This window comes from Carassius gibelio, chromosome B24 (genome assembly GCF_023724105.1).
Source record: "Carassius gibelio isolate Cgi1373 ecotype wild population from Czech Republic chromosome B24, carGib1.2-hapl.c, whole genome shotgun sequence".
Classification (NCBI taxonomy): domain Eukaryota; kingdom Metazoa; phylum Chordata; class Actinopteri; order Cypriniformes; family Cyprinidae; genus Carassius; species Carassius gibelio.
In genome coordinates this window covers 25,089,420-25,115,143 of record NC_068419.1, presented here as the reverse complement: position 1 = coordinate 25,115,143, position 25,724 = coordinate 25,089,420, and the positions used below count along the sequence as shown (strand labels likewise).

The window sequence follows — 25,724 nt, the reverse complement described above, 5'->3', positions numbered from 1 at the left end:
TCACTAATTGTCTCCCCCTGCTGGCTGAGGTGATGTAACTCTAATTAGCTGTGAGTGTTTGAGAGCTGTGTCCCTGGGCTCCTGAATCTCATGTCCTTGGAAGCTACAGTGCTTCCTGGAGTTAGTCCATACTGTTCATTAGCGATTGGCAAGAAAATGCAAAAGTAACATGAACCAGGCAGAAAAACCTTTGATACAAAAAAAGTCTTCCCCGTCTCAAGGGAGCAGCTTTGACAGAACTGAATTCTTTCCAACATTATTCACAATGGCAGTTGTGTCCAATGTTGTAAAAATAAATAAATAAATACAATTTCATACATTCATTACTTTAAAAAGCTGGCATGAAAAAGCACAAGACTTATTAATGAAAAACTCCTGGATACTCTTGTAAATCTGGCTGGACAACATAAGCAGGAATCATAAAGGAATGAATGCAGTACGTACGAGTCCTCATCCTCTGCGTCTTCATCACATTCAGCGCCGTACTTGCAGTTGCTGCATTTTGTGATTTTCTTGCCTGAATCTGTGCCTGATCCTTCATATTCTGTAAGACAGTGACAACACAAGTTTAATTAAGGTTATTAAAAAACAAAAAACAAACTGATTTTATTAAAGCATTTTCATTAGCACTGAGGATCATTCTGCATATCTGTTTTCCTCCTGTTTGTCCTTCACGCTGTTCATTTTATAATAAATAGTTCTGTCAAATGATTAATCGCAATTAATCGCATCCAAAATAAGTTTGTTTACATATTATATGTGTGTGTTTTGTGTATATTTATTATGTATATATAAATACACACACATACAGTAAATATTTTGAAAACATTTACATGTATTTACATGTTTATAGTTATATTCATATATAAATATATTTAATATAAAAAAAAATTCTTAAATATTTACATGTATGTTTATGTATTTATGTGTACATAAAAAATATACACAGTACACACACATCTATTATGTAACTTTTAGAAAAACTTTATTTTGGATGCGATTAATCGCGATTAATCGTTTGACAGCACTAACTACAAATTATCAAATTTGGCCGAATTTTTAATTAAAGGCACTCTGAAATACTTGAAAAAGAAACCAACCTGAAACTGAAATATGAAATTTACAATTATAAAAACTTTTAACTAATAAAAACACTTTATATAGTAATTGTTTTCTAAAAATCTGGGCATGGTTATAAAAATATTAATGTAAAATAAAAATAGAATTTTTTTGTGTTGTACAAAATTACTCTTTTTTTATATATATATATTTAGGGAGAATTCTACTTTATTTATACATTTATTTATTTGTGTGTGTGTGTGTGTGTGTGTGTGTGTGTGTGTGTGTGTATATATATATATACATTTTAAATACAAAAAATAGTATTAGTAGTATAAATATATTTTTTCCTTATCAATCTTCATTCTACAATCTATATTCATTGTATTGTATAATACAATAAAATCGAGAATTCTGCCACTTTGAAAATGAGAAATAATACAATAAGTTCAAATCTATAATCTTTTTTTTTGTTTTTTTTTAATGTAAAAGAACGATTAAAAATACTCAGTGGCATAGCACAGATTTCAGAAGTGGCCACTGAGTGAGTACATACTCAACAGCACTTGAGTTGCGTTCCTGCAGTGCTCTGTAATTTGCAGTAATGACAGCTCTAGAGCGGCCTTCATCTTTAAAACCCGCACCAGAGGAGGTTCAAACCCAGCGCAGCCCGAGGTCACTCTTTTATCACAGAACTGGCAACTTCAGCATGACGGGGCTAAAAATAACCTCAGATGGGATGTTTTGGCTGAACTACAGCGCTCCAGAGTGATGGGAGCTCACCCGTTTCTGAGATCTGTAGGTCAAAATCCTAGAAATGACCACGTTTCAATTTCCTTGATATTACCGTTGCTGCTTTATGGTCAGAAACAAATATTAGGAGAAGAAAACAAACCTCCATCTCCAGATCCCGAGCTGCTATCTGGAACAAGAAACAAAAAGTAAGACTTATTATAACTTTCCATTTATAGATACATCAATACATGCATAGTCCTTGTATTATGTATTATTAACATGCATATCAAATTATTATGAGCCATGGCATGTAATTTGGAGATGAAAAGTAATCATGAGATTAATTAGAGCTAAAAATAAAGGCTGTTATGTATCAGATCACACTGCTCATTAGAGTCTCTGAAATAAAGCCTCTGCACATACACAGGAGGATGTTAAAATAGCATTTCTGCACCTCAGAAAAAAAATCTATCTAACTTGTAAAATAATTCATCTTTATTTCTTGATGGAAATTTTTGTCACCAGTGGCCTGTTAGAGGCTCATCAAAAAATAAAATCCAATCAGTTGATAATGTGCATTAGTCACATAAAAAATCTTTTCTATTGAATGTATAAAATGCAATCTGGGTCCAACATTATGGAACATTTTTTATATATTAAAAAAAATATATATATTATATAATTTATATATATATATATATATAAGTAATGTTCTGATATATATGTGTTTTAAAAAAAAAAAAAAAAATTTATACCAGCCACCCCAAAAAATACCCATCTCAGACCAATGCAGATTATTGCAGCATCTTAAAAGAAATGCTTGTGACTTGTTCTGTAAAACACGCACAGTCAGTGTAATATGAACTAAGACAGGAGATGTCAGGTTTTTATTTCAGGAAGTGGAGGAGACGGTCTGGACTCACCAGGATAGCAGGGGCCCTCAGAGGCCAGAAAGATGGGTCTCTGCTGGGTACAGGCTGCTTGTTTCAGATAGCACTCGTTCTGATAGGTGTCTCCGTTTGTACCGCACACAGGGACGTAGTTCTTAGTGCACTGCGGCAAACACATACGAGAGGGGTATTGAGTTCAGCCACTTAGGATTTTTCACTTTAATATGTCTGAAATGGCTCACTGATCAATGAGAGGGGAAATGAATGCAGGTAAATGATTCAGCGTTATGATTTCAGTGATTTCCTGAAGGTCAAATACAGAAAATTCACAATGTTCAATGATTTTTCTTATAGGATCAAGAGTGGACAGAAGCCATCAAACCAGCCATAAATCCATGATAGGCTGTGAATTAAAAGAATATTTCACCTAAAAGTGAATGGGTGCCGTCAGAATGAGAGTCCTAACAGCTGATAAAAACATCCACAAGTAAAGTTGTGAAGTGAAAAGCTGAATGTTTGTAAGAAACAAAAAGCCATCATTAATATGTTTTTAACTGTAAACGGTCACTTCTGGCCAAGATATAAGTCTATAATCAATAATAAAAGAAAAATAAATACATCCTCAGTTTTACTCTCACATCAAAATCCAGAATTTGTTTCAGACTGTTTTCTGTGCATATTTCTCTCCTGATTCAGATGAGACTTTTTCACTGGAAATGTTTTCTATATCATTAGATAGAGGACTCTTGTATTTTAGTCTGAAGCAATCTAAATGATGGATTTGTGTCTTACAAACACACACACACACAGATTATGGACTGGAGTGGTGTGGATTATTCTGACACTTTTATCAGCTGTTTGGACTCTCATTCTGACGGCACCCATTCACTGCAGAGTGAGCAAGTGATGCTTTCATAAAATCAGAACAGCATTACAAAGTAATAAATGAAAGATGTCAAATGTGTACCTGAAACTGGCATACACATTTGATGTCTCCGCCGTTGTTTTGGCAGATGCCGCTGTAACGGCACGTGGTGGCATCACACACTCGCAGGTCGCTCTTCTTCTCTGACAGATCTGACAAAACAGAGACTCATTAAACACCAAATATTCACAAACATGTTGGTCTTGATCATTTTGCAAGCTATGAAACTATTTTTACTTGTATGCTTGTTTCTTTAAATCCTCCAAGATTAAGATTTTTTTCTTCTTCTCAGAATTGCATGTTAAATGTGTGAAAATAGGTTTTATTTTGCCTCTTCAGGACTGATCTGCAACTGGTGGCCCCTCAAAATACTACAAGTTCAGGTGGCCAACGAATGTGCGTTTAACGAGTCTAAATGTGGTTGTGTTAATGAGGCTCCATATGAATGTTCATCCATATACCATAAAACCTTCTATATCTGGAACCAGGAAGTTCATTTAAAGTAAAAACTCTAGTCCAGAATCAGTTTCATCCACTCATTATCAAAGCTGTGAAACACACTGATGTGAAATCAGACTGCTGCCCAGGAAGCAGCTGTACAGAGCATGTGTCCAACAGCTGTCCTTCATATTTCAGACCACTAGCTGTGAGTATGAAGCATATTAACAGAAATGAAGCAAGGCCAGATCCTCCATCTGACACACAGCTGGGACTGACAAACCTCTCAAACCGGGTTCAATAAACGGTTCACACAAGAATGAAGCATTTGTCATTATTCATTTACCCACATGGTGTTCCAAACCTGTATGACTTTCTTTCTTCTGTGGAACAAACAAGAAGATATTTTGAAAAATGTCTCAGTGTTTGCCTTCTAGGAATGTTTTGGACCCCATTTGTGCTCCTCGGAAGACAAGACATACAGGTTTGGAACAATTTATTTCCACAAAATATATATTTTAAAAAACAAATGAACCTGGGAAGCAAGGGACAGTCACAGCTGTGGAAGAAAATTCTATTCATATATTATCCATATATGCAAATTTCAGTCTATTTTTATTTTATTTTTTTCACTTTCACAAAGTCGCTTCCATAAATTCAGTGTTTGAAATTCAGCATTACACATCCGGGAGCTGCAGGAATAGCAGTGGAGCACCGATGCATGATCTCCAGCTGCGCAAGGTGAATATGAATTATTCAATTTTGAATTATGAAAATGCGTGTAGCACTTCATTTTACAATCCTGTTCCTCGTGTAGATATTATGTACTTATTATAGTAATTACAATAACTATGTAATAACTAGGTACTAACCCTGAACCTACCCCTAAACCTAACCCTACCCCATTGTAGTTACCTTGTATTACCAGAACTTTCTTAGATAAATACACTGTAAGTACACTATAAGTACATGTAAGTACACGTACTATAAAATAAAGTGCAACCAAAATGTGTGTGAAACATTTTTACTTGAAATATCCACAGATTAAATAAACAATTATGTTAAATTTCAGGACCTTACAATGCAAGCCCTGAAAATACAAGACATCAAAATGCAAGCATTGTTAATTCAATGCATTATTTTTTCAGATAGTGCAATACAACATGCTTTTGCCAATTTTCTTCCATAGACCTATGATAACATCATACTGTTTTTAGTATCTTACAGTTCCACATAAATGCAACTGCATATGAATACATAAAAAAAAAATTGTATGATGATATACAACAAAGTATGATATTATGAACAGATTTTACATTCAAAAGAAATGAATACTTCTTTTCAGCAAATGCAGTTTTTTGCATGTTCTATTCATCAAGGAATCTTGCAATAAATGTATAGGCACTGATAATAATAAGAAATGTTATTTGCGCAGAAAATCAGCATATAAGAATGATTTCTGAAATATTATGTGACACTGAAGATGAGTAATGATGCTGAGAATTAATTGCATCATAGAAATAATATTAATCTATCTGTCTATCTATAGCAATATATGTTCAGAATTTAAAAAAACATTTGTAAATTGTGTATTCTGAATGGGTTAACTGGTTTGTATTATAAGTGTTGGATAAATTACTCTGAATGAAATTCAAAATGTTTTCATTTTTCCTAATTCTGAGTTTTTAAATAGATCTATGTAAACAAAGCACTTTAAAGCAAGCACAGCAGCCTATGACAACTTATCCTCAGGATATGAATGAAGATTTCATCTAGCCTAAATTAAGAACAAATCACCCCAAAGCAGGTGACTGGCCATGCAAATGCAGTGCAGCGGGCAGCCGTAACCCTCGTGTAAATGCAGACAGACGAGACGAGGCGAAGGACGGTCTGTTAATGAAGAGCAGACACTTAAAGCTACTACAGACGCTTCCTGGCTCTCGGCCGAGCCGCGCATGCATTTGGAAAACTGCTCCAATGCTGCTGCCACAGAAACCCGGAAAGTTTTCCAGATGAAACCAATGCACAGGCTTCAGACAAGAGAAGTTCATTAATCAGGCTGTTCAAATGAGACGAGAGGTTAATCTGTGGAGGTGTTAACGTGCTGTAATAAATGATGTGTTGGGTCTGGCACCTGAGGGAATAGACCAACCGATAATAAGAACAGTGTCAGAGTGAGCTGGATTTCACAGCCTGAGTACACGAATACATGTGATAAAAGTTTGAAAAGCAATTAGGAATAAAATGTTCTTAAGGCAAGAAACCACAGGTAAATAATACATATATACAGTATATATATATAACCATACTTGCACATTTGATTAATAACAGTACATCAAGACAAATGTTTTGTATTACAAGTCTTCTGAGATGTTATGATTAAATATGCAAATGAGGAATTTTCTAAATAAATATGCACTAATTTGCATACTTTTCCAGAAAAGAAATCTGAACACTGGATAAAGCCAGATACGAGTGCCTTGTTTCTTTTTTGGTGACATTAGAGATTTTGGATATCTTTATCATAACAATACTGTCAACAGCTAGAAGACAATTTTTTTTAACAAATTGTTTGGAATACAATATTCTATAAACTACACAAATGATACTTGAACAAATCTCTTCGGAATATAGACAGAAATAAAACTGTGAAGTTAGGTGTTTGTAAGTATTACGGAAGTGGAGATGTCTGATTCACAACAGGAGGGGGAAACATTTAGGGAAAAAAACTAAACTATTAGAATGTTCTCCCATTAACAAATTCTAATGCATATCTCATGTACAGTGCTGGGAAAAGGTTTTTGCCCCTTTCCCGTTTTAAATTTTTGTGCATATTTTTCACACTTAAAAGATTCAGATCATCAAACAAATTGTAATATTATACAAAGATAATGCAAGTAAATACAAAATGCAATTTTTAATTGACGATTTCATTTATTTAAGGGAAAAAAGCTTTCCAAACCTAACTGGCCCTACGTGAAAAATGAATTGTTAAATCATGAAAGAACTGTGATTAACCACATTATTTTGGAAAGCTGAGTTAAACTTCTCTGGCCACACCCAGACCGGCTGAATCAAGAAATCACTTAAATAGAATATGTCTGACAAAGTGAAGCATGCTTAAAGAGCAACACATCATCCCACAATCTAAAGAACAGATGACAAATAAAATAGTTGACATGTATCCGTCTGGAAAGGGTCATAAAGCCATTTCTAAGGCTCTGGGACTTTAACAAACCATGGTCAGAGCCATTATCCACAAATGGGGAAACCTTGGAACAGTGGTTAACCTTCCCAGGAGTGGCCGACCTACCAAAATTATGCCAAGAGCGCAACGTCGACTCATCCAGGAGGTCATTAAAGAACCCAGAACACTGGCCACGATTAATGTCAGTGCTCATGATTCAATAATAAGAAAGAGACCGGGGAAAAACAGCATCCATGGAAGAGTTCCAAGGCAAAAAAACACTGCTGACCAAAAAGGCTTGTCTCACATTTGGCAAAAAAAATATCTTGATTATCCCCAAGACTTTTGGGCAAATCTTCTGTGGACTTATTATGCAACAAAAGTTGCACTTTTCGGAAGGCGTGTATCCCGTTACATCTGGCATAAAACCAACACAGCATTTCATAAACAGTCAAACAGTTATTAGATTTAGGGGCAATTACTTGTACACATAGTGCCAGGCAGGTTTGGACAGCTTTTTTTCCTTAATAAATGAAATCATTATTTCTGCATTTTGTATTTACTCTGGTTATCTTTATGTATTTTTAAAATTCGTTTGATGATATGAATCTTTTAAGTGCAATATGCAAAAAATGCAATGAACTGTTTGATTTCCAACATGCATCAAAATATCTTCTTTTGTGTTCAACAGAAGAAAGAATCACATACAGGTTTGGAACTACTTGATATAGAGTAAATTATGATTATAATTAAAAATGCTGGGTGACGTAGCCCTTTAAGTTCCATAGCAGGTTAAGTGATATTTAAGGTTGTTGTGAAAAATGCTGTAAGAATGGCTATTATCTTTTTGTTTAAAATGTAAAAATACACAGTTGCATTCACTTTTATTCATGCATGTCTGCTTCATATTTACAAAACAAGTTCCTCTACTGAACAGCCAACCAATAAGCCCTAACCTTCACACCAAGCCTCATTCAACTGCTAGTTCCTTCATGGGACATTCCTTAGACGTCCCTCATCTGAACTGACCCATTTCCAACTACACATCTCCAAACAAACAGAGCACAATGTGTGTGGGGTAGAAATGGGGCAGAGGGGAGACCCAGATCTCACACTGCGCAAAGATAATCAGAGCAGCGACGGAAATCAATGGCGTTTGAAAGATAAGGACATCAGTCCATTGCCTGCAGCCAAACAGCTCATCCGCTCAAGAGCAGTCGATACTCATCTCCTCAATGGGTCAATAGACCCCACAAAGCGTCTCTTATTAAAAAGGAGGAAGCTGTGACGTTATAGCTCAACTTTGGGCCCTCGTTCCCATTTAAAAGACGTTTAACTGCATCATATGCTAGGTACTTTTCTCCTTCTTCAGCAGCTTATAACACTTCACATATTTAAAGATGTTTTTGAAAGAAGTTCAATGCAAGTATCATATAAATATGAGTCTAAAGGGAGCTGTGCTGCTTTGGCCATGTTATGCAAATGAAACTTTAATGATCATGCAAGACCGGCAACATGAACCAGCCTGAACCAGTATGGAAATTAAAGCATGACTTTTCAGCAGGGAGTGTGGAGTCCAGCGCTGCGAAAACAACATAACACACAGCATATGGAAAGAAAAGTTTTACATGGGATTATAGATTGCAAACATATATATCAAACATTAACATATTAACACAAACACACACACACATATATATATATAATTATTAGAGAAATTACACAAAAGCTGTTTCTCTGATATATACACACACACATATACACATACGCATACACATTCACATACATATATATATATATATATATATATATCTCTGTTATAAAATTACACTTTAGCATTTACTTCCTTCTCACTGATACACAATTCTAGCTCCTCAAGTTGAGCTTGAACGTGCTTTAAGAACAATGAAGTAACCCAATCTCTCAGAGCGTGTGCTCCTGGCTGTGCTTTAATTGTACAACTAAAAACTGCTGAGAGGGACGAGAGCATTATATGCATTTGCTCCATTCTGTAGTGCTTCTTTGCCTCTGGCATTTTAGGGACACACACACACACAAAAAGACAATACACTTACTAAGAAGCAGAGAAAGATGGGTGATGGGTAAAGCTAAAGAGAGACACTTAAAAGAGACACTTAAAGCTACTTCAAAGCAAAATGTATATCATGAGCAGGAATGCATTGCACTTTTGGTCTGAGGGTTGCAGTGGCAAACGTCCTAAAGAGAGTGGACGACTAGAGATGTTGTTAATGAGTCCCAACCAGAATCCACTGCAGTCATCTTGTGCTGTTCTAATTAGATCAGTCGGGTCTTTGAGATCAAACAAGCGGTGACACGGATCTCTTAGTCTAATGTTGTAAGACCAAACATTCAAAGGTATGAAGCTATCAGCCATTACTGTGAAGGAGTAGTTTGTGCAGTCTAGTGGTCAGAAACCACCGGCGCTTTGATCTGCAAGGTGGTTAGTACATTGATTTGAAGTGATAAACTTGGTTTAACCTCAAATTATTTGGAGAAATATATTCTCTAACATGTTAAAAGTGTTTTACCGCAATTCCAACAAGTTATAGTCTTGTGGTAAAGAATACCACTACTATATATACAACCTATATACCAGAACCATCAACTAGAGGTAGGAACCGGTTCTTCTGAAGTACGCAACAGAACTTTAACCATCAAAGTGATGGTGTAACTACAGATAGAAGGAAACAAAGGACCAGCATGGTCCACTTGGCAGTGTCTGTAGATGGCAGTAATTGTGGGCTGGGTCTCTTTGAAGGCACCATCTGTGAAGGGCTTGCTTTAAATAATTGCCTCTTAATTATACCCTAGTGTGCAACTGACAGAATCCACAAGCATGACATCAGAGTTAAGCACTTTAGGACCAAAACACACCTTGGTATGATATGACACAAAATGTTACGCGAGCAATCTTAAATGAGCAAGCATTATTGGTTTGTTTTAAATATTAAAATACGTTCTCATTCCAACGTAATATATAAAGACAAATCTAAGTAAACAATTAGTTTGTTTGTTTGTTGAAACATTCTGGCCAGCTCCACATGGTAACACTGGCTAAACCAATGGTGTGAGTTTGAGGGCGGGGCTATGTGTTCTTCTGACCAAAAGCAGAAAGAGGAGCGTTTGGGAAGCCTGATTGAAAACAATCATTATTTCTGTGACTCTACACTTAATAAATAAAGATTACGTACGTTTTTTTTTTTTAAGGGATGCCATAGAACTATTTTCCTTAACGAAAACTTTTTAGTTTGAAGATTTTTATAATCTAAAGGACATTTTTCCACTTAGTTAAAGACTATTAACTTATATCTGCTTAATGCTTTCTACTTAAATTCCAAACTTATCTAAGTAAATTTTACATTTTTTAAAACATTTGTTAAACCCTTCCGACCAGTGCCCCATGGCAACGCTGATTTAGCCAAAGGTGCAAATTAGAGGCGGAGCTATCTGTTCATCCTGACCAATGGCAGAAAGGGAAGTGTTTGGGAAACCTGATTGAAAACAATCCTCTCATTATTAAGATGACTCTACACTCCTAAAAATAAAGGTTCCAAAAGTTTTAGTTTTTTTGCCTAAAAGCACCATTTTTGGTTCTTCAAAGAACCTTTCAGTGAAATAGTTGTTAAAAGAACATTTTTATTTAGTGTTAAGATTATTTTTTATGATCTAAAGAACGTTTTCTACTATAAAGAACCTGTGCAATGAAAAGATTCCATGGATGTCATGAAACCATCAATGCCAATAAAATACATTTATTTTTAAAGAGTGCACTGACGCAGAAATGACACAGTTCTCACTTTAAACCAGCTAAACAGTTCAATGCTATCTGCTTAAACATTTTCAGCTTTGTCTAAAACGGAAAGCTACCAAGGACGGGCTAAACTAGCGTGACAACACGCAGGGTGAACATATTGCCTTAAATTGGTTCGCAAGCACCCGCTGCATGCACACACATGCATTATGCAAAGCTTTGCAATACCGCTTCCCTCCGGTCGACCCCTCGCCCTGTCACGGTGGACGCCATTGATTTCAGACCTATGGGCTACGGGGAAGCTTTGTGCATAAAGCATCTCTCTCGCACTGGAGTGATTCGGAGGCAGTTTGTTCAATGGAAAGCCATTAAATTGACTGATGACTATAAGAGTTGGGTTTTCATATCCAGCCTTGCTTTAGAACCTTGAATACAAAACGGTGGTTGCATGTCAATTGATATTCTCAGATGCGTGCGCTTTGTGTTGTGAGCGATGTGTGTTTCAAGAGTGGTCTGCAAATGGGCTGAAGACTACTTAAAGAAATTATTCTATGTAGCTTCAGAGGTTCTCCATTCATGAGCCAGTGTGTCTGTTTAGATCAGACAAAGATCAGAGCTCTGATTGGTAAGAGCACAGGATGTACTCAGCAGTAAATGCTATTTAAAACACATTATGTAATGACATTATCCAAAATTCAAAAGGCTTATTTAAAGAATAATAGAGTAGATAGAGATTAGATACACTTAAAATGAACAAGTAAAGTTTCTGTTCTCTTGCTAAGGTCAGACTGTGATGTCATTATGGGTCACAGAGTTGCAATGGTGTGCATGCACATCGACTTCTATGTATAACGTTTAATTTACTTTGTATTAATGACATTTATGTTAATATTTATTACAAAAATATATGAATTAATGCAAATAAAATGCAACTGACTGTAGCTATACTTGGTTAAGAAAGCAAAATAAATTGGCCTGTAAAATAAATTTTAAAAAAAGATACAATAATACTTTGCATGGCAATGAGCCAACAGTATTTTGGTGCAAATGAATGTCAATTGGTAGTACACTAATATAATATTTGGCCCACTGTGATATTAATTCAAATGCTGTTTTTACAGAAAGTAATTTTTCCATATACATTTTCCCATTTCGTTTAGCTTATTGTTCAGATCACAATAATGTTAATATCTTTCACTCAAAATGATATTTTGTTCCTTTGGTACAATAAACAAACTTTCAAACTGTGTTGCATCACTAATTCAATATAAAAATCAAGTTCCTGAGGCAAAACTACTCTTCTAAATCAGGTAAGCAATGTGATATTTATCTAAAAATGAGGATGAAATAATTGCATTCTAATTTATCATTTGCTGACAACTAAAAGCAAGAGAGAGGCAAGCATAAATATTGATTAACTGAGATCCAGGATCAAATTCCAGGAACTTCATAAATACAGAAATCATATCTGGGTTTTTAATAAAATACAAAGACTAACATGACAATTAAAGGCACTTTTTGCAAGGTTCTCAACACTGTAAACTTGCCAAAATGCATACAGCACTACATTAGGCTCTTCAATAAAAGAAACCCCATTAATGCGGTGGTCCAGAATAGCACGTCTAGTGAATTAGTGACACTAAGGAGAAGAGCATCAATGAAGGGTGCTTTTTCTGCTTGTGGTCAGTACTATCCCAACTGCTGAGGGCAATTCGGATGCCCCTGAGACTTGCTCCATTGTGTTCCTGCCTTTTACAAAACCAGCCCTTTGCTTATGCAGGACATCCACTGATTAAACCACTGGAGCCTGGAGCTTTGAATCTGAAAACACTGGCGCACAATGGCCGCTATTGTCAGCTGCTTTTCCTTCTATTAATTCTAGGTGACAAAAAGGGTGTCAGGATTTAAAAAGGAAAGACAGCGAGGGGAAAAGGCGTCCATCTGGAGAGTTTACATTATATATAATGACCCAAAAGCCAGAGCTTTGCTTTGTGTTAAAAGGTTACATTTTAAACAGCTACTTATTTTAATATGCAGTCGGTGTGTAAAAGGTCATCAGGTGCAAAGTTGAGCCAACAGGATTCAAATGTGCAATTATATCCGTCCATGTATACTAACAAACAAGTTAAAGCTTTATACATTAGCCTACAACCGAAAAATCACCAAATGTTGCAATTCAACTACCATGACAGAGCATTATCTCCACTAATCTTTAAGACAATTACTTGGATACGCTTGGAAACATCCATTATCCAAGGACAATGAACACATGTTTCCAAAGGGCATACAAAACAGTAAATAAGACCACAACATCTTTTCAAACAGGCCTCGAGCCTGAAAGCCCCCATCGGTCACCATACGGGACAGTATGGACAGAGGGGCTTACTCTTGCCATCCCAGGCCGCATACATGTGGCTTAAAGCATAATAATTGGCCTATCCTTGTGCATAAAAGAAATATATATCTATATATATAATTTTATGCAAATCTTATAAAGAAAGCATTTTCCTTAGCTGAGGAGAGAATTTGTGGTTACCTCAGATGAGAGTGATGTTATAGGGTGGGGTTCACTTCACGCTTCCCTTTATATTGTCTCACCTGATCTGGTGCATCAAAAGATGGATGCTTCACTTCAGCCCATGCAAAACCATTCAAAGGCGAGGTAACAAATGCACGCAGTTCAAAATAGCCCCATGCATCTGTTTATTTGACAGGAACACACTGGTAGTTTCATTTTAGCATCCCTACACTGCCTGCATCTCGTAAGCCTCCAGAGGCCATGCTCGAATCTCCATCTTCAACAAATGTGCAATATCTCCTACAAACATAAAAAAGTGAGCATGCTTTGGTTTTCATACAACATATTAAGAAGTGAAGGAATACCTAAGCAGCCTTTGCCTTTTCCGGACACACAGTCAGTGTTCTGCGGGTTGGATGCTTGAACGGATCCCAGAGCTGGGCAGAGGATGACGGTCAACAGGAAGAACACAGACAGTTCTGGTCGGGTCCAGCTTACATGACCGGTGCCCACCAACATGATGTATCTGTATCTCCTCTATGACCTGTTAAATAAAGGTGCAGGGGAACAAAAGACGAGCAGGCTGCGGAGGACGCGGAAAATATCCCTTTTAAAACGTGTTTGTGTCCCAGGAAGGCCGACGGAGCCTTATGAGCATCCCTCCGGTTAAAAACAAGCGTGCATTTTTATCACAGGCACATTTTTTTAGCGCGGATTCGCTGTTGAGCTGGAGCGCGTCTCAATAACAGCTCGCGGACGCCTCTCGTTCCGTCTTTGTGTGCATCTCAAGCGCGTCTGTTTTGCTGGTTGTGGGGAAAAGGCGACGCGTATCGACGGTTTAACGTCCTTTAGGAATCGTTCGTCCTCGGGTGTCTTTGCTGTCCTTTCGCGTCGGGGCAATGTCGCGATTCTCCTAGCCCAAAATCCCAACAACAAAGGGTCGGCACGGATGGGTTGTAGTCACGTGACTCCTGAACCATCTCCTCCCCCAATTCCCGGAGGAAACGCAGGACCCCTAAAAATCTGCAAGCCTACAGTTGGGTCATTACTAGGATGCAGTTCATTTCCATGTGGTGGTCGTATATGACTCAGTCAGTGGCGTGTGGTGGGAACGAGTTTGAGTTTATTAGGCTAATAATAATTCATTTTCCAGTTGATGTTTGCACAGCAGCGTTATTTACTAGTTCACTGATGTACTATTATAGTCTTACTAATATTTAGAATTGTTTATTATTATTTTTTATTTTTTTATTTTTTTACTTTAGCTTAAATTTGAATCATTTGTTGATTTTATAATTAATGTTTTAAAAAGTATCTATTTTTTTTTTTCAATCTTGGTTAAAGTTTGAGTAATTAGGTTGTTTTTTATGCCTTTTTTAAAAATATCTATTATTTTTAATTAAATTCATGTTAGTTTTAATTTACCAAACTAAATAAAAATTAGAAAACTTGCCCCAAATAAGTACATGTGTGTATATACATACACATACACACATATAGCGTTTTAAAAGGTTTTTAGGAAAAAAAAATATATATATATATAAATTCTTGTATTTATCTTACACTACTAACAAATCAAGCAATACTGTATTAATAATAACATATTAACAATTTAAATAAATATCACAACATTTACAGTATATTTATGTTTTATGACTTTCATATAAATATATTTATTAATATATATTCAGTATATTTATATGATTTTTAAAAGATCTATATCAATATTTAACCCCAAAATGTTTTATATATTACATAACCATAGTAAATATGGTTTTCCCATCATTTTGTCACTTAAATGCTTACAAATGATTATTAATATAATAAAAATTAAATTAAATGATTAAATTAAATTGAATTAAAATAATAAATATTAAATACAAATATAAATATTTTTATTATAGTATTTTCTGTATTTCTTTTTTATAATGTAATTGTGTAAACCTGTATTTGTACGGACATCATCACCATTAACTTTTACTATATAAAAAGGATGATGCATATTGTTGTATACTGACATATTTGTTTTAATGGCTAGAGAGAGAGTGTTAGGTAGTGCGTGATTAATTGCAGTCTAAATGTTGTGATTTGGTGACAGTCATAAGGATGCACTGACACTTACGTCTGCAGTGCTTTCTTTAGACACCTCAAATGTTTCCAGTCTATATTCATAAGTTTCTGTCATTTTCATCTATCATCTCTGAAATGCAGATTAATGGATTATTTCCTCCAGATGCACTAAATGCCATCCATTATAAAATTGTGGCCCGTTATGACATTTTACGCTGTTTTAATGACAGTTCAACACACAAGGGGCCATTAAAAGATTAAAACACAGACAGAGCAGTAATATTCGATAAATCTTTTTGAAATGTCGCTGTGAGAGCAGCTTTATATTTTGGTATAACATTTATGTATACATGTATGTATGTAACTGAGGTAGATGCTTCATATCTAAACGTGTGCTGTGCTGCAGGGTTGTTCGTCATAATTTGGTCTGGATGGCCCAGCTGTACTAGTGGTGTCAATATTGATCCCGAGGCCACACGAGGACACTATTGATCTCACTGACAGACATTTAATAGACTGACTTACAAAAACCAGACAGTCACTGCTGCTGCTGCTTCTTTTCCTCTAAACTATCCAGAATGAGTTCTGTATTTCGTAGTGAGGAAATGTGTCTTGTGCAGCTGTTTTTTCAAACTAAATCGGCTCACAGTTGCATCAATGAACTCAGGCATAGTTCGGTTTCAGCTGTGTAAATACTCTTTCTCTAATGGTTTGATTTTATAGTTTTTATGCTACGATGGAAGATTCATTTGTCAGATTGTCAAATTACCTTAACAGCATCCATTGATTTTTAAATGCAGTCTGCTTTTAGCAGTAGGCTATGCACAGTTTGCATAGAGCAAACGTATTGTGTCATTCTTCAGCTCGTATTGATCTGGAATTGTCACAGAATTTGATTTGGTGAATACGCAATAAAGAGACAAAAAAAAAAAAGGAGAAATTATTAATTTATTATATTTTATACAAGGAAGCAAACAGATATCAGGGCTTCTACTTCATGTTTTCAAATAAAGCTAGTTTTCTAGTAGAAGGTAATTTTTTTATTAATAAAATGTTTTGCAAGCAACATTTTTTTCGTCATAGATGATATTATAAATATAATTAGTACATTTTCTGGCTCTTTGAATGTATCGGTGAACAATAGCCACATTAAAAATATTTGTCAAATGTGTTTAAAGTGAATGAACATGCAATGACTTGTGCAATATTATTTATAAATAGCATTACCGGAAATCTAAGTAGGTACAGGTACAAAATGTACATATAGTACATAAAATGAGAAACCCTTGATCCAAGCAATCATTTTCTATTCAAGAAAGCTTAGCAAGATAATCTCCAGCGCCACCACCAGGTCAAACTAAATCTCAGAAGCCGATTTAACCCTGATCCCACAGAAGATGGGAAACCATGAGGTGTGTTACCTTGTGTGCCCTCTTGGGATGGAGCAAACCCAATAAAGGTGGACAAAGTGACAGTCATGCAGGTCAAAGACCACCTGTAAAAACACGATATCTTAAGCCTTGATGGGATGATATATCAACAATTCATTGCTCTGTTGGAAACTGCTGTAGATTTCAACACTAAAGCAGACAAGAAAATGTGGCCTGTATGTCAAATCCTATATAACTCTGTAGGTTCACCTGTCAAGCCCTGACTTCAGGACAAGGGGATGCCAAGTCCTCCACCTTAAATTCAACATCAAATCAACATCTGAGCAACAGTCCACCCTGATTTCACTCACGCTGGACACTTTTTGTTTAGAGAAAACATTTTTAATTAACTGGTGCAGAAATCTTCAAAAACAATTTTTACATATGGTTTGCAGATAATCAAAGTACACCATGAAAAATAATAATCAGTGATAACTTGATGGAGGTTTGGAGTTCTGCTACATTCTTGAAACATAAGCAGGGTTTTCGCACACATTACTTACAAACCTGTTGCTGATATCCTTTATGCACTGTAGCAACATTTATTTTTATAACAAATAATATACATTTTTTATAATAATAATAATAATAATAATAATAAAAAAACAGTTTAGTATTTAAACAGAATGCTAGATTTGTCATGAAAGATCTGTCCACATATGACAGGAATGGTCCCTTACCGAGCCTCCAAGTCATCCTAATTTAAAAACCAAGCCTATTAACTTATACCATATGAATAAATAAAAGCATTTTCACACAGTGATTAAAAGAAAAAGAAAGAAAATCTCAATGCAATCTAAACGGGTTTCAGATAAATATTTTTGGCCTGCTTCAAACCCATAAAATCATCACAACAAAAGGCCGGAAATTTGTGAAATCGATTAGGTTTTCTAATCATGTATATCTACTACAGCTGATGAGAATGCAAAGCAAAAAAGAGAGTACATTTCAATCGTATCCTATGTTTCACAGACTTCAGGATCATCTTCCTCGACTCTTCCATAAGGTACACATGTGCAACATCACATGTAGTGTAATGACAACACTGGCATGCACTGAAACATTGAGGCCTTGCGAAAACATTGTTCTTCTACACAGCTATTGCTCAGAATGTTGAAGGCAAATCTTGTGGTCCACTACACTTTTTTTAAAGTAAGCTCACCCCAAAAAACGAAAATGTTTGGATAATTTACTCACCTTCAGGCCATCCGAGATGTAGATGAGTTTGTTTCTTCAACAGATTTGGAGAAATGTAGCATTGCATCACTTGTTCACCCATAGTTCCTCTGCAGTGAATGGGTGCCCGTCAGAATTAAAGTCTAAACAGCTGATAAAAACATCCCGATAATCCACAAGTAATCCAGAACATCTCCAGTCTATCAGTTATTATCTTCAGAAGCAAAAAGATGCGTGTAAGAAACAAAATCAATGATTAAAACATCTTTTTTAATTCAGACTGTTGCTTCATTTAAAGACTCATCCATAATCCACACTTTTTCAGTGAAAAAGTCCATCTCTCTTGAAAGACGAGACAACTTGTTCACTGTGAAGTGTACCTATGGGTTATGAACTGGTATTTAAGACGGAAACAAAGTTTGAAGTTAAAAATGTCTTGATGGATACAAATTATTTGGATTATTGTGATGTTTTTATCAGCTGTTTGGACTCTCGTTCTGACGGCACCCATTCACTGCAGAGGATCCACTGGTGAGCAAGTAATGAAATGCTACATTTCTCCAAATCTGTTCTGATAATTAAACAAACTCAACTACATTTTGGATAGCCAGAAGGATGAGTAAGTGATCAGCAACTTTTCGTTTTGAGGCAATTCCTTTTCTGCACAGAAAGTCAAGTTATGTCCAAGCAGTGTATTCTATTGAAAAAGTTTACTTGCAATACTTCAAGATTTGCTGAAATTATTTGAGGGGGAAAAAAAATGAACAAAATTAAAAAGAAAACAGTTACAGAACTGCTTAAAATGACTGCTAAAATCGCATTCATACAAAACGGCAAAACGGTCGCACAACTCTACACTTATTTCCATACCCTTACTGAATGCACAACACAAAACTTAAGTGGAAAAGTAACTTTTTTTAAATACTACATATTGCAACAAGCAAAATCAAGTATGTGCGCTGTACCTTATTAAATTATACTGTTCATTTGATCTTTGACCAATAAAAAAGAAAATGCTGCTTTTAGTAGTCTTCACGGCAGCATTTTGTAAACCATTAAAGATCTATGAAGCACATTTGGCAACTAAATGAATCATGTAGGGCCAGGTCTACTGATATTTTAGTAACAACATTGTATCAGCATTTTTAAAGTTTAAACAATAGCTCACTCAAAAATTACATTTGTCTGCTTAAACTGTTGGCAACCAAACAGTTGATAGCAGCCACTGACTTAGTATGGAGAAAACAAATAAATACCATGCAAGTCAATGGCTACCGTCAACTGTTTGCATACCAACATTCGTCAAAATATCTTCTTTTATGTTCAACAGCTCATACAGGTTTGGAACAACATCAGGGTGAGTACATGACATAATTTTTATTTTTGGGTGAACTATCCCTTTAAGACCACATTAATATAATAAAAATATTTTTGGAGACTCTAATCGAATACATGGTTTATGCAGGACAACAGCACCACACTCCGCATGAGACAGAGTCACGTTCATAATCATATCATAATTAGGGTGTGATCTGAACTCGAACTGAAAGATAACTGAACGCTGGAGGGGTTGAGGGGGTTTCACGAGGTACGACTGGCCCATCTGCGTTCCTAAACGATGTCAAGGGCATCTGATATTTAGGGCGGGCAGAAATCAGCAAAGTAAGGGTGCTGTAGGGCTTCCTCTGCTGATATTCGCTGAACTGGATTGCATTTCAGAAGATTCTGCACAGGACAAACACAGAAAAATCCAGCTAAAGCATAAAACTTTCAACTCATCGTCACCACACTGAAAATCCTTCACCTGTAGCAGGTCTCTGCCGGTGCTGCTAAGTTTTGGGACGACATTCACAAGTGACGTAGTAGCTGGGTACATCGGGTACGGCTGGTGAAATAAAAACACAGAATTAAAAGATTCATAAAGAATGCAGAATAAATGTATCAAAAGAGTATTTCTCAAAACAATGTTTATGTTTGGTTTACTTGTAGATTCTCAAACTATCCTCGTTTATTTATTTTTTGTGCAAAATCTTATGATCTGCACTGTTTTTGCAATGAAAATCTTTCTGCCAGCATTTAGACGAATGAATGTTGTACCTTATAATCTGGAAGTTTATTCATAGTCTGCCACTGTTCTTCTGTCGGTGTTCCCAGCAACGTGCCAAAATGTTAAAGTTAATCAGCTCATACATGCAGGCCAAGCCAGTATTGATCTTTTTTTTCTTTCCTTTTTTAGTTCAAGCATTAAAATCACTAATTTGACATTAATAAAAACTCATATATATACAGTACACACATCATCTTCTTGGAATTATAAGGTTCAATCTGCATTATAATATATATAATAGAACTGAAAACAGAAAAAAACAACAACAATAGAATAAAAATTCAAATAAAATTAACTAAACTTAAATGTATATAAAAAAGAAAAAAAAGTATAGTATTATATATATATATATATATATATATAATAGAACTGAAAACTGAATAAACAACAATAGAATTCAATTCCAATTAATATTTAAAATAAAGTTAAAATAAGTGAAAAAAAAAAAAAAAATTTATATATATATATATATATATATATATATATATATATATATATATATATATATATATATATATATATTTTTTTTTTTTTTATATATATATTTATTTATTTATTTTTTATTTTTTTTTACTTCAGGATTCACAGTTCAATCCAAATGTATAAACCAGACCGTAATTTGAGTGTTAAGGATATCTAAAGATCCTCTTCAGCTGGTCGTCCACATCATTACCAGGAAATAATGGCCGTCCTGCATTTGCCAATTCTAAAAAATACCAAATATAAAACAGAAAGATTAATTGATATACTACAAGAATAAATTATGATTTGAAATGAAGCCATTCCTACCTGCAAATATACACCCTGCAGACCACATGTCAATAGAGGTAGAGTATAGCTTAGCACCAAACAGCACGTCTGGAGGCCTGTACCACAGCGTCACCACCTGAACACAATCAACATGAAGTGAGAACGCTGAGAAACACCACGCTGAATCTGAAGACGACGGGTCGCTTTACCTCTGCAGAATAACAGCGTACAGGGATCCCAAAAGCTCTGGCCAAGCCAAAGTCAGCTAGCTTCAGTTCACCGTTCTGATCATAATACAGATTAATGTTTGTGAGAATACAGCAGAAATCTGTTTTAACAACAGAATTCATCATTCAAATGGTACAGACATATATAATGCAAACCTACAGGCTATTTCATGACACAATCCACTCAATATCAGGCACTCTGGGTCATTTACTTACTCTGTTGATGAGTAGATTTTGTGGTTTAAGGTCTCGGTGGAGAACATTTCGGCTGTGGCAGAAGGCAAGACCCTTCAATAACTGGTACATAAAGGACTGCAAGGAGAGTAGAACCAAATCTGCATTATCTGATATCTCACACATCTTCTGATATAGTCTTCACAGGGTTTCATACATATAGAAAAAGAGTTTAAAAAACTAATCAAACCTTGACAATCTCTGGATCCAAGTCACCATTACAGCTGTCGAAGTATTTCTTCAAATCCTGTTTGGAATGAAAATCATTCTAGATTTTACAAAACATTTAAAGACTAGTTTAAACAGCAAGATCACTGGAATCAGGATAAATATAATGATGCCATTTATGATGCAGCCTCCTACCTGATCACAATACTCAAACACTAACGTCAGCTTCTTATCACTGTGAAGGACGTCATGCAACCTACAAGATCAAGCAGTTTTATTTCATCACCATTTGATTATAACTGATTATTTCAAAAACATTAAAATGACACGCAACCAACCAAACCTGGCATTAAATAGTTAATATATTAAACATGGATTATTTTTTTAATCCAAGAGAAGGAAAATGTATTCCAATAAGAATATAAAAAGTATAAAACAGCATAAAACAAGCAGCACAATTTCTATTTCATCAAAATCCTTATGAAAAACATATTTCATAAAGTTAAATATATTAAATGTGCAATATTTAAAATAAAAATCCAAAACAAATAAAAATGCTCTTATTGCAATAATCTGAATGCAATCATTTTAATAAAGTTTTTTAATGCAATAAATCTAAGAAAAACAAAAAAAACTAATTAATAAACAAAATTTATTTTGTATTCTGGAAAATACTAAATATGCAATTAATTTAAAAATAAAAGCAAACACACCTTACAATGTTTTTATGCTTCAGTTCTTTCAGGAGGCAAATTTCTCGTAATGCTGAACTTGGAACCCCCTGTAGCAGGATTAAAAATTCATGTGACAATTTGCTTTAGGTATGACTTGACCCCCAGCATTCTGAGCTCTCCTTACCTCATCATCATCATCCAGTCGCACTCGTTTGAGGGCCACAATCTCATGTGTTTCTCTGTTCTTAGCCTTGAAAACGGTCCCATATGTACCTGGTTACAGAGCACAAACTGCATTAAATAAACTAGGAATAAAATATTCGATTTGGCAATCTGACTTTTAAAAATTAATTTAAAAAAATGTAAAAAAAATAAATAAAAAAATCACTGTAGAATTAGAATGAGTTGGCGAAGCATCAATTAGGCGTGGCCTAGCGTTAAAATAAACAACAGTTATATTCAAATTCTCAGCGGTTTGATTTGCAGTTTATTAGATATGAACCTTTCTTCACGCATTTATACAGGTGTAAATTATTGTCCAGAACGCTTCCTAAGAATAACGTAAGCAGCAAAGTCACGTGATAACTGTTTACGTTCTCATCGAACTTCAGGATGGACCAATCACAGCCAGTTTGATTAATGTATGCGCATATTTTATGATTTAATCAAGATTCACATATTTTCATGTATAACTTGCCTAACGTTACCAATTTCATTAAATGTATTTGTATAAGAATATTTATTGTACAAAACTCGCCAATAAAATACGAATCGTCCTGAGATTTGACTAAAGCAGGATCTAAAGCCGGGTGCACCTTCATCATTTCAGTATGAGCTTACTAGCTAGCTGTAGCTTGGACTTTTATCTAAACACATGCTTACGAAAGCGTAATTCACTGACTGTCAGCCGCTGTAAGCTCTAATATAACAGTAAACAATCATGAATGTTAATACTCTATGAATCTCTAATGCAGACAATCAGGCCAGACAATCCATTTACTCACCCTCTCCTATCTTCTCCAACTTCTCATACTTTTGCATGGTTTTAGCCGGTTACAACAGCTTTAAAATAAAGCGTCCTGGCTTTCCAATTTTCTAAAGAAAGGTTTTAATCGTACTGCTGATTACTGTCGTTTTTTATCAACAAGGGGCGTAGTACGCAACATGAAGACAGCAATAAAGGCTTCAAGATGGCGATTCACTGAGACACACTTCAAAATAAAAGTAGCGTTTGTCAATGGACTTCTGGGTCGATAAAAATACTTGCATTAAAATGCATTAAACATTTAAATGAATTCTAGCTCAAACACTTTTGACAATATTTTGTATAAATGCTATATTTTAATATTAATAAATAAACAAACAAAGAAATAATTAAGTATCAGCACAATGGTATTAGAGTAAAAAATATATTTCAAATTAAAATGTACATCTTGGTTTATTGAAAGCTTTTCATAAAAAAGAAAAAAAAAAGAAAAGAAATGAAATACTTTCAGTCTAGAGTTTGTAAATGAAACCGTTTTAAAAAAAATGTTTGTCTACTATTACACAACACTGATGTTTATCTATTTAGTAATACAAAAAACTCAAAACAGAGAGTATTCACTAAAATGTATCTTCTTTGACAGAGCAATAAAATAAATTGTCTTTAAAAAGACCATTTAAAATAACTGTGTTTGATGAAGTATGCACAGAAAGTACAGTATTTTATTTGTGACCATCGGATCATTGTCTCTTTATGAGTACAGAGTACAGCCCTCCTTTGCTCAGTAATTCCAGGGTTGTTCCAGCCTTTGAAAATATAAAAACTACATTAAACATCATCACAGTGTTCACACATGTTCAGGATGCAGTTACATTTGTAAAGTCCTTCCTATCCTCAACAATACATTCATTGCTCATGACGCAGATGAGATCCGCCCCTGAGACACAAACACACCAACATGTACTGTATATAGATTACATACTAAACATAAATTAACAAAATAGGAAATGTCATCTACTCACCTGTCCAAAGAGAACTGAAATGCTGGCAAGAGATCTATAGAGAGAAAAGAGATTCTATTACACTTGATACTGTAGACACTGCTTCAGTTGAATGTTTGTTCCTTCTACATTATGTGTTGGGAAAGATTGTAAATTAAGACTCATTGCACTCTCACGTCTGAACAGTTTGAGAGGCGACCAAAAAAAGACTAGATCAGCAGGTGACATCATTAGGGGTCATCTAAGACCCACCAGTAAAAATAATGTCTAGGACAATGAAAACCTGTTGAAGAAGAGAAATATTTAACAGATCTAATTTGTGTGGTCACTGCATATCAATCAGAGAAAATGCATTAACAGATCAGGACAATATTAGATAGGCCCTGAATATTGGAAATGGGTGCCCAGCGTCTCATTCATCGCAGCTGATTTCTGGACTTCAGCGGCATTCTGCCTATGAAAGAGGGGCAATATCACAACTGTTAGGTTTTATGAATAATAGTGAGATTTGATTATGCATATCCTGATCAGTTTTATTTTCCTGAAAATATCAGATTTGGTGGATCCATGTAAAAAAAAAAAAAAAAAAAAACAACTGTAAAATGCTATAGTAATTTTTTTTAAAAATGTTTTACCTTCACATTATAATGATGTACTTTTATTATAAAGAAATTTGTACTTTTTTTTATTACGATTACTAAAATTATATAGTAATTTATAATTTACCCTATAATTTATTAACCTTATAATTTACAGTGAAAAACAGTAAAAATACATTTCCAGACGTAACTGTGTGACATTACATATTATTAAATTTTATCTAAATATTTTTTGCTATAAGTAATGTACATTAGAAATTTTTTTTGTTACATTTTCTATTATTTATTTAAAATGTATTGCATTATTTTAGTGTTGTGTGTTACACACACTGATGGTGTGAATCCTGGATACCACGATTACGTAATCGTTCAAAGTCCACTAATGTTATTCTGCACGCTTAAGATATGTTTTTTTTCTCTCTCTCTACATGTTATCTCTAGTGTTTTCCCATTGTTTTAGCTTTAGTATAACATCATAATACAATTCATATTTTTTACTTTAATGTCTCTCATGTCTCTCTTTTTACGCTTTCTTTTTTAGATTTTCATCTAAATACACACTCAAAATTTCATTGCTGATTATAAATGGTGATAATAATGTGTATATAATAAATAAATAAATAAATGAACCATTAAATATTATTTAATATTTATAACCGTCTATTGGGCAATGATTTACTTATTTTGCAGATTTGAATTGATAAAACAGAACTCAAATATAACCAACCAGGATCGAAAATAGAGAATTATTTAAAACGTATAACATTACACTTCTTGGC

General features: G+C 34.7%; 3 protein-coding genes across 3 annotated transcripts in view; all 3 read right to left on the bottom strand.

Moving 5' to 3' along the window:
* LOC128013121 (tomoregulin-1-like) overlaps nucleotides 1–14,576 on the bottom strand; it is a 34,219-nt gene extending 19,643 nt beyond the window's left edge. Inside the window, exons 1-5 of the mRNA XM_052595832.1 lie at nucleotides 13,890–14,576; nucleotides 3,652–3,761; nucleotides 2,718–2,847; nucleotides 1,955–1,981; nucleotides 445–544 (exon numbers count right to left, since the gene is read on the bottom strand). Of these exons, the coding sequence (XP_052451792.1) occupies nucleotides 445–544; nucleotides 1,955–1,981; nucleotides 2,718–2,847; nucleotides 3,652–3,761; nucleotides 13,890–14,043 (521 nt within the window). The 5' untranslated portion in view covers nucleotides 14,044–14,576. The remainder of the gene's footprint in view (nucleotides 1–444; nucleotides 545–1,954; nucleotides 1,982–2,717; nucleotides 2,848–3,651; nucleotides 3,762–13,889) is intronic.
* The window catches only part of LOC128012867 (cerebellin-2-like), a 636,721-nt gene that overhangs the window by 238,346 nt on the left and 372,651 nt on the right, over nucleotides 1–25,724 (bottom strand). The gene's annotated exons all lie outside the window — the stretch shown is intronic.
* LOC128012870 (cyclin-dependent kinase 5) lies at nucleotides 17,345–23,558 on the bottom strand. The gene is made up of 12 exons (XM_052595443.1): nucleotides 23,365–23,558; nucleotides 22,545–22,633; nucleotides 22,400–22,467; nucleotides 21,882–21,942; nucleotides 21,709–21,765; nucleotides 21,501–21,596; nucleotides 21,267–21,341; nucleotides 21,097–21,193; nucleotides 20,944–21,013; nucleotides 20,298–20,358; nucleotides 20,005–20,085; nucleotides 17,345–19,925 (listed from the first exon to the last, which is right to left on the bottom strand). Exons 1-12 carry the CDS (start codon nucleotides 23,399–23,401, stop codon nucleotides 19,839–19,841), a joined length of 879 nt encoding a protein of 292 aa, XP_052451403.1. The 5' UTR covers nucleotides 23,402–23,558; the 3' UTR covers nucleotides 17,345–19,838.

Excerpts from the sequence above, each read along its gene's own strand:
- LOC128012870 (XM_052595443.1), bottom strand. The coding sequence starts at position 23,401 with ATGCAAAAGTATGAGAAGTTGGAGAAGATAGGAGAGG. Across the intron at positions 22,634-23,364 it reads GTTGGAGAAGATAGGAGAGG|GTACATATGGGACCGTTTTC; the intron begins GTGAGTAAATGG and ends CTCTGTAACCAG. Across the intron at positions 19,926-20,004 it reads CCGGCAGAGACCTGCTACAG|AATCTTCTGAAATGCAATCC; the intron begins GTGAAGGATTTT and ends TGTCCTGTGCAG.